Below are 13,883 nucleotides of genomic sequence, written 5' to 3' on the forward strand. Positions count from 1 at the left end.
GAAAAAAAAAATCATTCTGATCCACAATGTATGGTAAATGTTACCCCCCCCCCCCCCTCCTCTCTCTCTCACATACACACACTGACCTGCCAGCATAACTCCACAGAGCCACTTGTCCATTGCTGTTCTCACCAGGAACTGAAACATGAATCAGACAACCAGTGTCTATGCAGTAAACAACAGAGCAGTTATCACCAGGCACATTCTCTTCCTTGTGCATACAGTCGGAGGCCATTTGGTCCTATCTGATGATCCATAGTTCATTATCTTCCTCTCAATCAAGCTGACAAAAAAGAAGTTTGACCATCAGTAACAATCCCATTTACCATGGATCACTGTCCACATGCTGCAAGCAATGGAATGTCCACTCTATTGTCTTTTGTTCAGGTGTAAACAACTGTGCAACCCACCGAGAGCAAACACACTAAAGCTTTAAATATTTAATTGCTGTAATAAAAGCATCAGTTAAAAGTTTTCCATTTCTGCAATTATTGCAAAATGGTGTGTCCATCGAGATCGATGATGACCATCGTTGTCATCCAGATGGGGGATGGGGGATGGGGGAAGGGTGGTGGTGGGGTGGGGGGAAGGATGCTCATGAATCTATCTGTGAGTGCGCAGATGGCTGAATAGTCCAATCTGCGCACGAAATGTTCGCTGACAGTTGGGGCAGACAAAGACAGGCATATCATTGTCAGGGAGCTTGTTTGCCTGTGACTTTCTGGCCTGCCTCTTCTCAACAGCTGCAGCAATCCTGTTGGCCTCGCACAACCTGGCGCCTTTGTGCACAGCAGCGCGCCATTTGTCACGGTCCACTGCAGATTCCTCCCAGGAGTCAGGGTTGATATCAAACGCTTTCAGAGAGACTTTCAGAGTATCTCTGAAGCACTTCTTCTGACCTCCGTGTGATCTCTTCCCTTGTTGCAGCTCGCCATAGAAGAGCCTTTTGGGCAGCCGATGGTCTGGCATGCGCGCCATGTGTCCAGCCCAGCGAAGCTGGGACTGCATCAGGATGGTGAAGATGCTGGGAAGGGTGGCTTTTGCGAGCACCTCTGTGTCAGGGGTCTTGTCTTGCCACTTGATGTTCAGTAGCTTCCTGAGGCATGTTGTGTGGAAGTGGTTCAGCTTCTTGGCATGTCGTTGGTACACTGTCCAAGTTTCGCAGGCGTACAGTAGTGTGGGGAGAACTACTGCTCTGTAGACCTTTAGCTTGGTCTCAAGACTAATGCCTCTTCTGTTCCAGACATTTGCATTGAGTCTACCAAAAGCTGCGCTTGCTCTTGCAATCCTGACGTTCACTTCATCGTCGATTGTCACATTTCGTGACAGTGTGCTGCCAAGGTATGTGAATCGCTCCACCGCACTGAGTCTCTGACCGTTGACTGTGATGTTGGGCTCAACGTAGGGTTTCCCTGGGGCTGGCTGATGGAGAACTTAGTTTTCCTCGTGCTGATGGTAAGGCCGAAGTTCCTGCTGGCAGTGGCAAACTTGTCGATGCTGAGTTGCATGTCAGCTTCAGATCCAGCGTTGAGGGCACAATCATCAGCAAACAAAAAGTCTCTGATGATGTCTGTCATGACCTTCGTTTTTGCTTGAAGCCTTCTGAGGTTAAACAGCTTGCCATCTGTTCGGTACTTTAGGCCGATTCCAACATCGCCATCTCTGAAGGCATCAGTAAGCATTGCAGAGAACATGAGGCTGAACAGCGTTGGAGCCAGGACACAGCCTTGCTTGACACCATTTGTGACAGCAAAAGGAGCAGATGTTTCACCATTGTCCTGGACTCGAGCCTGCATTCCTTCATGGAATTGGCTGACCAAGGAAATAAATTTCCGAGGGCATCCGTACTTGGCCATGATCTTCCACAGTCCCTCTCTACTCACGGTGTCGAAGGCCTTAGTGAGGTCGACATAGGTGGAGAACAGATCAGCATTTTGCTCCTGACATTTCTCTTGCAGCTGCCTTGCAGCAAACACCATGTCAGTGGTTCCGCGCTCTTTCCGGAATCCACATTGGCTCTCAGGCAAATGACCTTGGTCAAGGTGTGCTGTGAGGCGGTTAAGTAGGATCCTGGCAAGTATCTTGCCTGCGATGGAGAGCAAGGAAATGCCCCGATGGTTATCACAGGCTTGCCGGTTCCCCTTTCGCTTGTACAAGTGAATGATAGATGCATCTTTGAAATCCTGGGGGATCGTCTCTTCTTTCCACATGAGTGAGTACAGCTGATGAAGCTTCTCAGTCAGCACAGTGCCTCCATCCTTGTAGACCTCTGCTGGTATGGAGTCTGAGCCAGGTGCTTTGCCACTGGATAGCAGACGGATTGCTTTCTGGGTCTCAAGAAGTGTTGGCGGATCGTCCAGTGCTTCGTTGGTGGGGACTTGTGGGAGACGGTCTATGGCTTCATCATTTATGGAGGAAGGGCGATTTAAGACACTGTTGAAGTGCTCAGCCCATCGTTCGAGAATGTTCTCCTTCTCGGTGATCAAGGTATTCCCATCTGCACTGAGGAGGGGGGATGATCCTGAGGATGTGGGGCCGTAGACTTCTTTTAAGGCATCATAGAACCTCTTCATATCGTGCCTGTCAGCATATCCCTGGATCTCATCAGCTTTGTCACTCAGCCACTTATCCTGCATCTGGCGTAACTTTTGCTGAACAGTCCTGCGGATGTCATTGTATGCATCCTTTTTTGATGTGGACTTTGGGTTGCTCAGGTGGGCTTGATGCAGACGGCGTTTCTCATCCAGAAGCTGCTTGATTTCATCACAGTTTTCATCAAACCAGTCTTTGTGCTTTCTGGTCATGGGTCCCAGGGTCTCTGAAGCTGTTCTATAGATCAGCTCATGCAGGGTCCTCCAGTCAGACTCCACATTCTGGTTGTCCAGAAGCATCAGTTAAAAGTTTTCCATTTCTGCTATTATTACAGTTACCGAGTATATATGACTCAGACTTCATCTGGACAGCTCTTCACAGTACTTGCTGTTTTCTAACTGATCCCCCAAACAGCTGCTAGAATGGGGACCATCTTCAATGGTTATGGGAAATGGAAATAAACAACCTATTGACCATCTTGAGTGGTAAATGGGAAATGGAAATTAAAAAACTGTTGGCTTTAGCTATTGAAAGCAATATTTTCATCACAGACTGTAGTCAAGGTGAACACCTTAAAAGTGACTCCAGGAGGACTATGGGTCAACTCTGACAGGTGTGTGTGCCTTATGATGTTGATTTCTCTTGGTGCTCAAATTTCAAATTCTTGGTGCTCACAATGCAACCCAATCAGCCTGTTGTGGCAGCATGTCGGGGACTCTGGGAGTGGTGGGGAGTAATGCCACTGACATGTCACATCATGTCAGGGACTTTGGGAGTGCTGGGGAGTAATGCCACTGACATGTCACATCATGTCAGGGACTCTGGGAGTGCTGAGGAGTAATGCCACTGACAGGTCACATCATGTCAGGGACTCTGGGAGTGCTGGGGAGTAATGCCACTGACATGTCACATCATGTCAGGGACTCTGGGAGTGTTGAGGAGTAATGCCACTGACAGGTCACATCATGTCGGGGACTCTGGGAGTGCTGAGGAGTAATGCCACTGACAGGTCACATCATGTCGGGGACTTTGGGAGTGCTGAGGAGTAATGCCACTGACAGGTCACATCATGTCGGGGACTTTGGGAGTGTTGAGGAGTAATGCCACTGACAGGTCATATCATGTCGGGGACTTTGGGAGTGCTGGGGAGTAATGCCACTGACAGGTCACATCATGTCGGGGACTTTGGGAGTGCTGGGGAGTAATGCCACTGACAGGTCATATCATGTCGGGGACTTTGGGAGTGCTGGGGAGTAATGCCACTGACAGGTCACATCAGGTGGGGCGCAAAGATAAAAAAATATATTTTTGCAGGTAAAAATAATGAGTACAAATACTAAACAAAATCTGAAGCCAAGAAAGTAACCATTAAAAAAATTTGGAGATCAGAATCATCTAATGGGATTCAATCAAATGCTAAAATAAATCATTCAATGAAATTTTAAGGGATATCTGAAGTGAGTAATACGTGGAACTAAAATATATTTTGCAACAAAAAAACAATCAATAACACACACACACACACTCACACGCGCACATGCACATAAATTTAAGAATGTACACGCATAATCATGTATTATTAAACAAATAATACCCTTCCTACCTGTGTATGACCTGTACTCTCTGTACAGCTGAACAAATCTGCACCAGCACAGCTTGATCAAAAACTGAAACCGGGGACCTGAGCAAAACTGAAACCCAAACCCGGACCTGAGCTAGGCAGGGGGTGGATGTGTCAATGTCAAGGCCCAACCACCCACCACCCCTCACTTCGATCTTCCTGAGCTATCCCTGACACACATTTGCTACATAGCTGTGGTGCACATTATGAACGCTAAAAATATTTCCAGTTTGCATGTGTACACACAAGACATACAAACACATCATATAGATCACAATGCAACACACACACACACACACACACCACACAACACATGACACGAAATCACTTGTGAATCATTGGTAGAAATTTTTTTTCTTTCAACCTGAAAGAAACCTGAAAGAAAAAAACATTTCTACCAGTGATTCACAAGTGATTTCGTGTCATGTGTTGTGTGGTGCGTGTAGTTCCTTGTTCGTCACTTGTGGAAATAAGGTGTCCAACAGGATACAGGATCCTCAGTGTACAATCAACACTTGTTTAGTGCTGTCTGCATAATTTACTATCATCTTATTTTATATCTAAATTTTTAATGGGTGTACATGAGAAAATGGGTGTGTAATGTGTGAATGCATGCTGTCAACAAATACCAGCATGTGTGTGTGTGTGTGTGTGTGTGTGTGTGTGTGTGTGTGTGTGTGTGCGCGCGCGCGTGCGCGCGTGACAGGATATAACCAAGCCTCCAGACCAACATGTTACTAAGATCACTGATTATAACAAATATATGTGCACTCACTCAGGCAAACATTTACATGCATTCACTTGAAGAAAGCACATATTTGCACTACACACACACACACACACACACACACACAAGAGGTGGTTTTTCTCTGAACAAACAAGAACAAACTAAGTATAAAATACTGAAGCTTTAATTAAAGTCTCTTGCCTTTATCTGAATAAAACTTTTTGGTTTATTTTGCTTTTCTGTCTGTCTTTTTCTGCTGAACTAAAACATTTTCGTTTCATTTTCTTTCTCTCTCTCTCTCTCTCTTCTCTCTCTCTCTTACCCAAACTGCAGTAAACTGAGGTAATTTGGACAATCAAGGAAGATGAAGAGACTACACACAAGTGTGCCACCATTCTACCAAACACACCATTTAAGAAACTTTTCTCTGAAACTCATCATTTTAGATTTTTGTACTTCCGGGATGTTGGGTAACTCCCGGTAGCACTGTATGTCAATGTCCATATGTGACAACAGCTAAACATGTTGACAGCACTATTCTTTGCTAATATTATTGTTTTTTTATCACACACACACACACACACACGTTGATACTACTACTGCTACTACTACTACTACTACTACTACTACTACTACTAAATGTTCTTATAATGTACATTTGACATTTCTTAGCATTTTAACATCATGTTTGTAGTGTCATTTTAATCTTACGCATTCACCAACATCACAAACATATATAAGGTGTGAAATTAATGTAGAAACATCTGTTCAGTAATCACCATTGATCTTATGAGATCTTTTCTTGATACAATGAAATATATATTGAGACAGATTACGCCTATGTGGGTCATGGTCTGCTTGGAGCAATATGCAAATGGGAACCTTTTTTCAATGTTTTAGAAATTTTATTCTTAAATCTGCATACACTGGGCATTCAAACAGAAAATGCAATTCACTTTCGGTTTTTGACATACAAAAGGGGCAGCATCTCTTCTGGTTCGAATTGCTATAACAATAAATATTATTACTGAGAGGAAGTACACCAAGTCTGATCTGAGAGAGAGCAACTCTAAAGCAGTAAATACCAGCATTCATTATGTATTTTTCTCTCTCAAAGACAACCTTAAATGATCGATAATGTGAATATTGGATAATGTAAATATGTCTCTTTATCTTAAATAGCCCCAGACCATTCTTAAATAAATATGTCAACCAGACGTTTTTTTTAGTATATTCAGGAACAACATCCCCAATCCATTGTTGTAGCCACACAATACTGAAACCAGTTTGACATAAAATTTCTCTTATTTGTGTAACCCAGCAGTTCTTTCCATTTTCATCTAAACACCATAACATATCGTACGCTTTTCGTGGTAACTGTTGCTGATCCATTTACAGAAATTTAAACCAGTACCTAAGGCAGTTTATGTACGAGTTCACGTACAATGGATAACGTCCCAGTTCGCCATACACCATCTTGTTGGGTGTGCGCACAGAAACCGCTAAAAATCTTTTGCATGCCATAATATGAACCTTTTTGATATGATCCAATCGTTGCATTCCCCATATTTCAGAAGAGTAAAGTAATATTGGTTTGATTTTTGTATCAAAAATCTTAAAGAAGGCATTGGGCGACATATCTTCATATGATCGAAATGCTCTGTTTAGGCTTAATAGTGTTTTCCTGCCTTTCGTTACCAAAAGATTAGTGCCCCGTTTATGACTGATTTTAGTGGTGGAACTAAAACCAAGATAACAGTATTTGTTCACAACTTCCAGTGGTATGCCTTCATAAACTATTTTTCTCTTTTACCCAAGAATCTGCCTTTGCGAAAAACCATAATTTTTGTTTTGTTTTTATTTACACTAAGTTTCATGCTTTCACAGCAAGCCTTTAGACAGTTTAACTGTGTTTGTAGAGCTGAAGGAGTGGATGAGAGCAAAACAACATCATCGGCAAAAAAGTAATATAAACAATTCCGTAATTCCAGGAAGCATTTGAATACTATGCTTTCAATTTCTTGATACATGATCGGCTAACTGGTTTATAAAAAGAGAAAATAAGTTGGGGCTTAATACACATCCTTGACGAACACCAAAAGGGCAGGCAAACTAATCTGATAGCTGATAGTTTATCCTTACACATGACATTAAAGAATCATACATAGCTCGAAGTGAACATAAAAACTTTCATTTTATTCCATTGTTTTTTTATACATTCTAACAGTCTATCATGTCGAACAGAGTCAAAAGCTTTCTTTAAAATCCACAAAAGCAACATATAGTTGGGTTTTTTTTTTTACCTTTTTTGTTTAGACTATTCTGTACTATAGCATAGAGAGTAAAAATGTGATCTATAGTTGAGTGATGTTTTCGAAAACCAGCTTGACATTCAGAGATTTGCCTATTATCTTCTAGCCATAAATATAACCTCGAATTCAACACAGTTGTGTAACATTTGGATACAATACTAAGGAGGGACACCCCTCTCAAATTATCTACATCTTCTTTATCACCTTTTTTATGGACTGGTATAACAATAGCTTTTGCCCATTCCTGTGGGTACTCACCCTTACTAAATATAGTATTAAACAGTTTTGTTAAAAAGGAAATAATTTCCTCCCCATCTAATTTCAACATTTCTGCACTTACACCATCAAGACCACTTGCTTTGCCTGTTATTAGCTTTTTAATGGCAAGTTTCACTTCCTCTTCTGTAATAATTGTATATAAAATGTGCTCTGGCTCTTCAACCCGATCAAACTGGGGAAGCTCATGACTGAATTCATCAGTATTATTTCCAAGAACATTCTTAAAATGTTCATACCATTCACCAACCGTTATACTGTTGCTAAAAGTTTTTTGTTATTTTTTCCACATCCCATACTTTTTATTTCTTGCCAATAATATTTTTGGATCTAATGAATTTGAGCTGAGAAAAGTAGCCTTATCTCTATGAAATTCACGTTTCTTCATTTTTTCATATAATCTTCTTGCTTGAACATAATCCTCTCTATCGCCGCATCCCTTGGTTTTCGAAAAATGTTTAATTTTCTTCTGGTATTTTTCTTTGCATTTTTACATTTGTCATCAAATCATTCCGAGTGTCATTTTGCTTTGCCAGAATAACATTTAGCAACCATACAACTACCAGCATTATTCAAACATTTGACAAACATGGTTAAAGCTTCACTGGTATTATGTACCAGAGTGTCACTTGCTGTTTGCAGCATCTTCTGAATATCACTACTTTTCCATTTACTGATAAACTCTGCTTCTTTCTCTGCTTTCCATACATTTTTCATGAACATTACAGAATTCTTTGCTGATTCCTTCTTTTCTTCTTGTATCATATCAGTTTCTTCCAGCAAGCGTCAAAACTACCGGCAAGTGATCAGACTCTGACACATTATGAACACCCTGTGAAACAATATTCACACTAACATAAAGATCACTAGAAATAATGAAATAATCTACGCACTGCATCCCGAACTAGGTACATAAGTAAAACTTTGATCAAAACCTTTCTCCATCAGTCCATTTAAAATAATGCAATCAAACATGCTATATAATTCCACCAATAGATCACAAAAAGCAATGTGGCAGTTGTCATGTGATTCACTGGAAAAATCACTCTGTGTGCGCACCAGTGAACTTGAAAAATCAGTGTCCACAAAGCAGTAGTTAGCACTGGAAGTTCTGGCATTGAAGTCACCAAACATCAAAACATAAAAATCATTATACATGTCTTGAAGCTGAAGATAACACGCTTCCAGCAGCTCTATACCATATCCATCTGGATGTGTCCTCAAGTAGTTTAAATCATGTGGGGGAATATAAGAACATATACACATAACGTCTTTATCGGTTCCGAATACAGTCTGACTAAACTTAATCACTATAGTGTTTTCCATTGTGACCCAAATGTGCTTAATATATGGAGAAATTATTTTCCTGATCATGGCAACAACTCCACCTGAATACCTACCATGGCATGACAATTCAGAAACCTTGGAAGTGAATAAAAGAAATTAGCTGAATAGGTCAGATTCAAATTCTGCAACAACAAATGTTTCCGTTAAACAAATAGGGTAGGTATGGGTAATTGTGAACAGCGTGTAATTGCGAGCGATTTGTATACCACCCCACTTCGAAGCACTCTTATCGGTTGCATTTCACAATTTAACGTCTGCTTCAACCTTTTCCAAATACCTTTTAATGAATATCCATTTCAAAGAACCAGTCAAACATCAGCTATTTCTGGTAATTTCCGTGCTATTTCTTCTCTTCGCACACCACTGCCGACCAAGGTTACTAAACGTACTCTCAAAATCCTAAAATCAAGAGAAGCAAGTTGTAGGACTTGAACTTCGACACAGTTTAAAATACTTTTATTTGATCGGATATGTTGACTGCACATTACCAGTGCTAGGAGAATTTAAGAAAGCACACTGGTGACAGATCAGAACATCAGTTTTGACAGGAATCTGCAAAATATTGTCATTTGCAATTAGACCATAGGATATTTTGACGTGAGTCTATTTGCGAACGATGCTGCACAAAAGGGTGTGTTTGTGTGCGGTGTGGGGTGTGTGTGTTTAAATGTCTGTGTGTTTGTGCGCGTGTGTGATCAAAACCAACAATACAAGAATCTGGTGCAATGTTCCAATAATATGTTATGTCTAATGAGTTAAAGACCTGCTTCTGTTTTAATTGTCTACATGTACCCAAAACCCTTGTTCACATTTAGACTTGCACATTCGCATTTACCCTCAGGCACCCCTGCTATTTCAAACGTTGACAAAAAGTTGAAAAGAATGAGCAGACAAACTTTTCCTGATGCAACCAGTCGGAGAAAGCCTTCAAAAACAAAAGAACTATGTTCAACTATCATATGACATGTAATCTTTACAGTACACACGTTGAGCCGGTTACTTTGAATGGATCGTTTGCAATTACCCTTACCTACTCTAATATCATGCAATTGAATATAATCAATGAAATCATTATCGTCCAGTTTTTGGAGGCAGCCATTTACATTGTAACTGAGAAATTTTTATTTTGTTTTGGTGCTTGGAATGTTCATTTTGTTAACACATGCAGAGTTATTTAACTGTTCATCAACTGAGTTCACTCAACTGGCCCGGGTGATGTCCTATTCGTCTTGGACAGTTTTTTCCATGATTTAGCTCCCCCGTCTCCCTTGTCTGCCCTCCCCACTTCTATCTCTTTACCCCATTTGTCTCAGTGTATCAACTGACTACTCGATCTGCTTGTCTGTGGCATGCAGTCTGTGTGTCATGCTTGAGCTGTTGGTTTTTTTTCCGTGTATTCCGTGCTGGCCTGTTTGCCGTCTTGCCAAGTTTAGCAGAAGGGGAATCCCCTTGTGTATTCGTATTCCTATTAGTGTGAGTGTCTTCACTGTCAGCTGTCCGTTTGTGCAAGTGAAGTTGTGTGATTTGTTGACTATCGTCTTGTTCTGCTCTGTTGTCGTCATTGCATGGACTGTCCAGTTTGTCTTCTTGCTTTGATGTTTCAGCCAGTTAGTCAACAGCCGGTTTGTCCGTGTCCCTTCTCTGTTTATCAGCACTTCCTGTCCTGTCTCGTTTTGTCTCCTACAGTCTCCCTCCCTGTCTAACAAGAGAGAGAGAGAGAGAGAGAGAGAGAGAAGTGTTTTTACCATGTCTGTCTCAAAAACATCCAGCTGAATTGATAGATTTAAACTTGTAATCAACATGGGGAAGCTGGGAAAAAGTGTAATTTTTCTCCTGTAGAAGGGCACCCCACATAAATATAAGTAGCATTCATATGTATCGTATTGTATTCATTCTATTATTCTTCAGCCACAATGGATTCCTTTGTAAGATTTGCACTGCTCTTTCTGGGAAAGGTGAGTTCCCATCAGGCTCCATCCACATGATTTCTTTAGGTGTAAAAAAGGAATTTCAGAATAAGGTAGAATTTTAGACGAAAAATCCATCACTACAGAAAAATTAACAACCTGTTCAACAATTTGATATCTGACACTCCTAGTCCTATGTATCATTTCTATATGTGTTCAATATCTGTCTAACACTTTAAGAGTAGGATTGGTAGGCGTAATTGTGAACAGTTCGTGTACCACCCCACTTTGAAGCATTCTGACGACGGGCGCCATAGCCGAATGGTTAAAGCGTTGGACTTTCGATCTGAGGGTCTCGGGTTCGAATCACGGTGACGGTGCCTGGTGGGTAAAGGGTGGAAATTTTTACGATCTCCCAGCTCAACATATGTGCAGACCTGCCAGTGCCTGAACCCCCTTCGTTTGCATGCGCAAGCATGAGATCAAATACGCACGTTAAAGATCCTGTAATCCATGTCAGCGTTCGGTGGGTTATGGATTTAGCCTCAGGCACCTCTGCTATTTCAAGCGTCGACAAAAAAACTTGCCTACCTTTCGACTTTCGTACATGTTCTCTTTACAGTACACACGTTGAGCTGGTCGCTTCGACTGTATTGTTTGCAATTAGGCATACCTACCCTACAATACATACGCTGAGCTGGTCGCTTCGACTGGATCGTTCGCAGTATCAGGCCTATCTACTCGACACCAAAACAAACATGTCAATGTCAAGCGACAAACCCGGAAACTTATCTGCACAGTGAATGACAAAACACCACACACTCTTCATTCTGTCAAAAACATTACCTCACAGCATAAAGTTTGTCTTCAGAAAACGGCAGTTCCTTTCTGGAGACTGCTAATTCTGGTGCAGTGTAGGTCTACTGAAATAATGAGCCAGTAAAGCTTAACGACGTCAAATTTCACGAAAAGCAAGCTGTGCAGCCCACCTCGTTTCGCTTCTCTGGCCTTGACATGTGCACGGATTTTACTTCCGTGTCACGAGGGTTCTACCAGTGTAAGACAAGATTTGTAGCCAGAGAATTTTACACCGGACTAAATTTCTCTGGGAGGAAATGTTCATGTTATACCGACAGACAAAATAATTGTTACAACGGCATTAAGGGATCACTCCATTCTGCTTCTCTTTTACTGTAACCATATTCTAGCTACCGTCAGGTCTCAGTCATTCTCTCGCGAACGACTACCCGCTGATTTACCGCCCGCTCAGTGGGCCAGTTCATGGCCGGAAACAACGCGCGCTGCTGCAATGCTGATTAAAATAAAATTTTTAGCAAAACTAGGGACAAGTCCCCCCTACAAGTTTCACCTCGAAAATTACCATTAGTCTACTGAAACTTTTTTTTTAATTTTTTTTTTTATGGAAATCACTGCAATATAATTTTGTTTTCTTCTCATAGCTCAGAATGAAGTCATCTATAACAAGAAAAATACCCTAGGACGCACAAACGTTTGGCATGTGGTCATAATTAACAAATTATTAAGTTTTCAAACGCTGTGATTTGCTAAAATACTGACCGCTCTGATGCGCCATGCAACTCGCGGCAAGCGCGCCAAAGTCCTGAGAACAGCGGCGTCCGCTACCCTGAAAAGCATAGTTCTTCTTATCTTGGCATTGCGCTTGCCACGATATACCGACGGACGTAGACTAACTGGTAACCGACCCTGAAAAACTGTGGTCGACCAAGAAGTTCAAAATCCCGCGGAATCGGCGGATCTCCCCGAAGAAGAAAACTGGACATTAGGAAAGAGTAACGTGCTTTCTTGAACTTGATGTTTTCATTCTTTAACACAAACGAAATATGACACAGCCGACATGTAACATTAATTTTATGTAATCATATTTTGACATCTCGATAAGGTAATTATGAGTGACGAAATTGTTAAAGTTAGTAGGAATGCTTTGACCATGTTTCGAGTTTACAACGTTTGTTGCTGGAGTTCTGAGTTTATTTTCTTTATCAGCTTGGATTTGGAAATATGATAAAAACTGATTATTTTTCCTTGTGAACTTTTAAACAGTGATTATTATTCAGTCTGGCTAATGGATGCATATATGAATGTGTCGTGTGTGTGTGTGTGTGTGTGTGCGTGCGTGCGTGCGTGCGTGCGTGTGTGTGTGTGTCAATAAAAAATATGAGAACACATAAGGTCAATATCACAATTTATTTTAACTGAACAAGTAAAAGGGCAATAAGATGTATGTGTATTACAGGTGAAAGAGCAGCAAAGTGCATCATATGCTAAGAATTCCATGATAATTGTCAGCCAATTTAGGTGAGTCTGGATCTAAGACTGTCAGTCGGTACACTGCACACAGTGTGGTGATATTTTAAAGTGTACAGGACAGAGATTACGTACAAAAGCCTGGCGTGTCTTTACAAATGTGAAAACAATTTGGATATATCCAGAGACGAAACAAAACGCCTGTACAGATGGCCATCCAGACGAGTCAGTTCAGCCTGCCTAAGATCCAAGGATCCACTGTCTGTTTTGTGGTATCCCTGCTAATGTCCATCATCAGAGAAAAAATTAATACATAAACTTCCCAGTAAAAAACCAAACCACAAGAAGAATTTCAGGCAGCTATTCTAGGAGTCTGCAAAGATCGAGATGACAACAGGGCAAAAACAGTATCTGACAGAATTTAGGCAGCAAGTAGGGAGGACCTTTTTGTAAGGAATGCTGTGTACCATGATGCCTGCAGTGCCAGCCTCAGAACACAGGAACATTCCTGCTTGATTTACCAACGTAAAAAACCCAAACCGTCCCTGTCCTTTGAGGATCCTTAAAAACTAGGCCAGGTTGCACACTTCCCTCAAAATATGTCAACATTTGGAGGTAAATAATGCTGAACAAGCCGCGTTGTCTGATCTTGTATTCAAAACGTAGGAGTTTTCCGGGATAGAGTTGATGCATACACTACAAAGCACGTATAAAAGAACAAAATTCCTGAACACGTTGAGGCAGATATTTTGATATTAAGATGAGGCAAAAATACCAATGTGGTAACCCTCAGAACAGCTTCTTGGAAGATCCTC

General features: G+C 41.3%; 1 protein-coding gene across 3 annotated transcripts in view; it reads right to left on the bottom strand.

Annotated features, from left to right (window-relative positions):
- The window catches only part of LOC143289822 (uncharacterized), a 78,465-nt gene extending 65,994 nt beyond the window's left edge, over positions 1-12,471 (bottom strand). Inside the window, exons 1-2 of one of the 3 annotated variants that reach the window (XM_076598993.1) lie at positions 12,361-12,471; positions 87-138 (exon numbers count right to left, since the gene is read on the bottom strand). In XM_076598993.1, coding sequence (XP_076455108.1) covers positions 87-138; positions 12,361-12,438 — 130 coding nt within the window. In that variant the 5' untranslated portion in view covers positions 12,439-12,471. Of the gene's footprint in view, positions 1-86; positions 139-4,195; positions 4,314-11,628; positions 11,798-12,360 lie in introns of those variants that run through there. The other 2 variants (XM_076598994.1, XM_076598996.1) reach the window with 2 other exon arrangements.
- Positions 12,472-13,883: the final 1,412 nt, after the last annotated feature.

This window comes from Babylonia areolata, chromosome 14 (genome assembly GCF_041734735.1).
Source record: "Babylonia areolata isolate BAREFJ2019XMU chromosome 14, ASM4173473v1, whole genome shotgun sequence".
Lineage (NCBI taxonomy): Eukaryota > Metazoa > Mollusca > Gastropoda > Neogastropoda > Buccinidae > Babylonia > Babylonia areolata.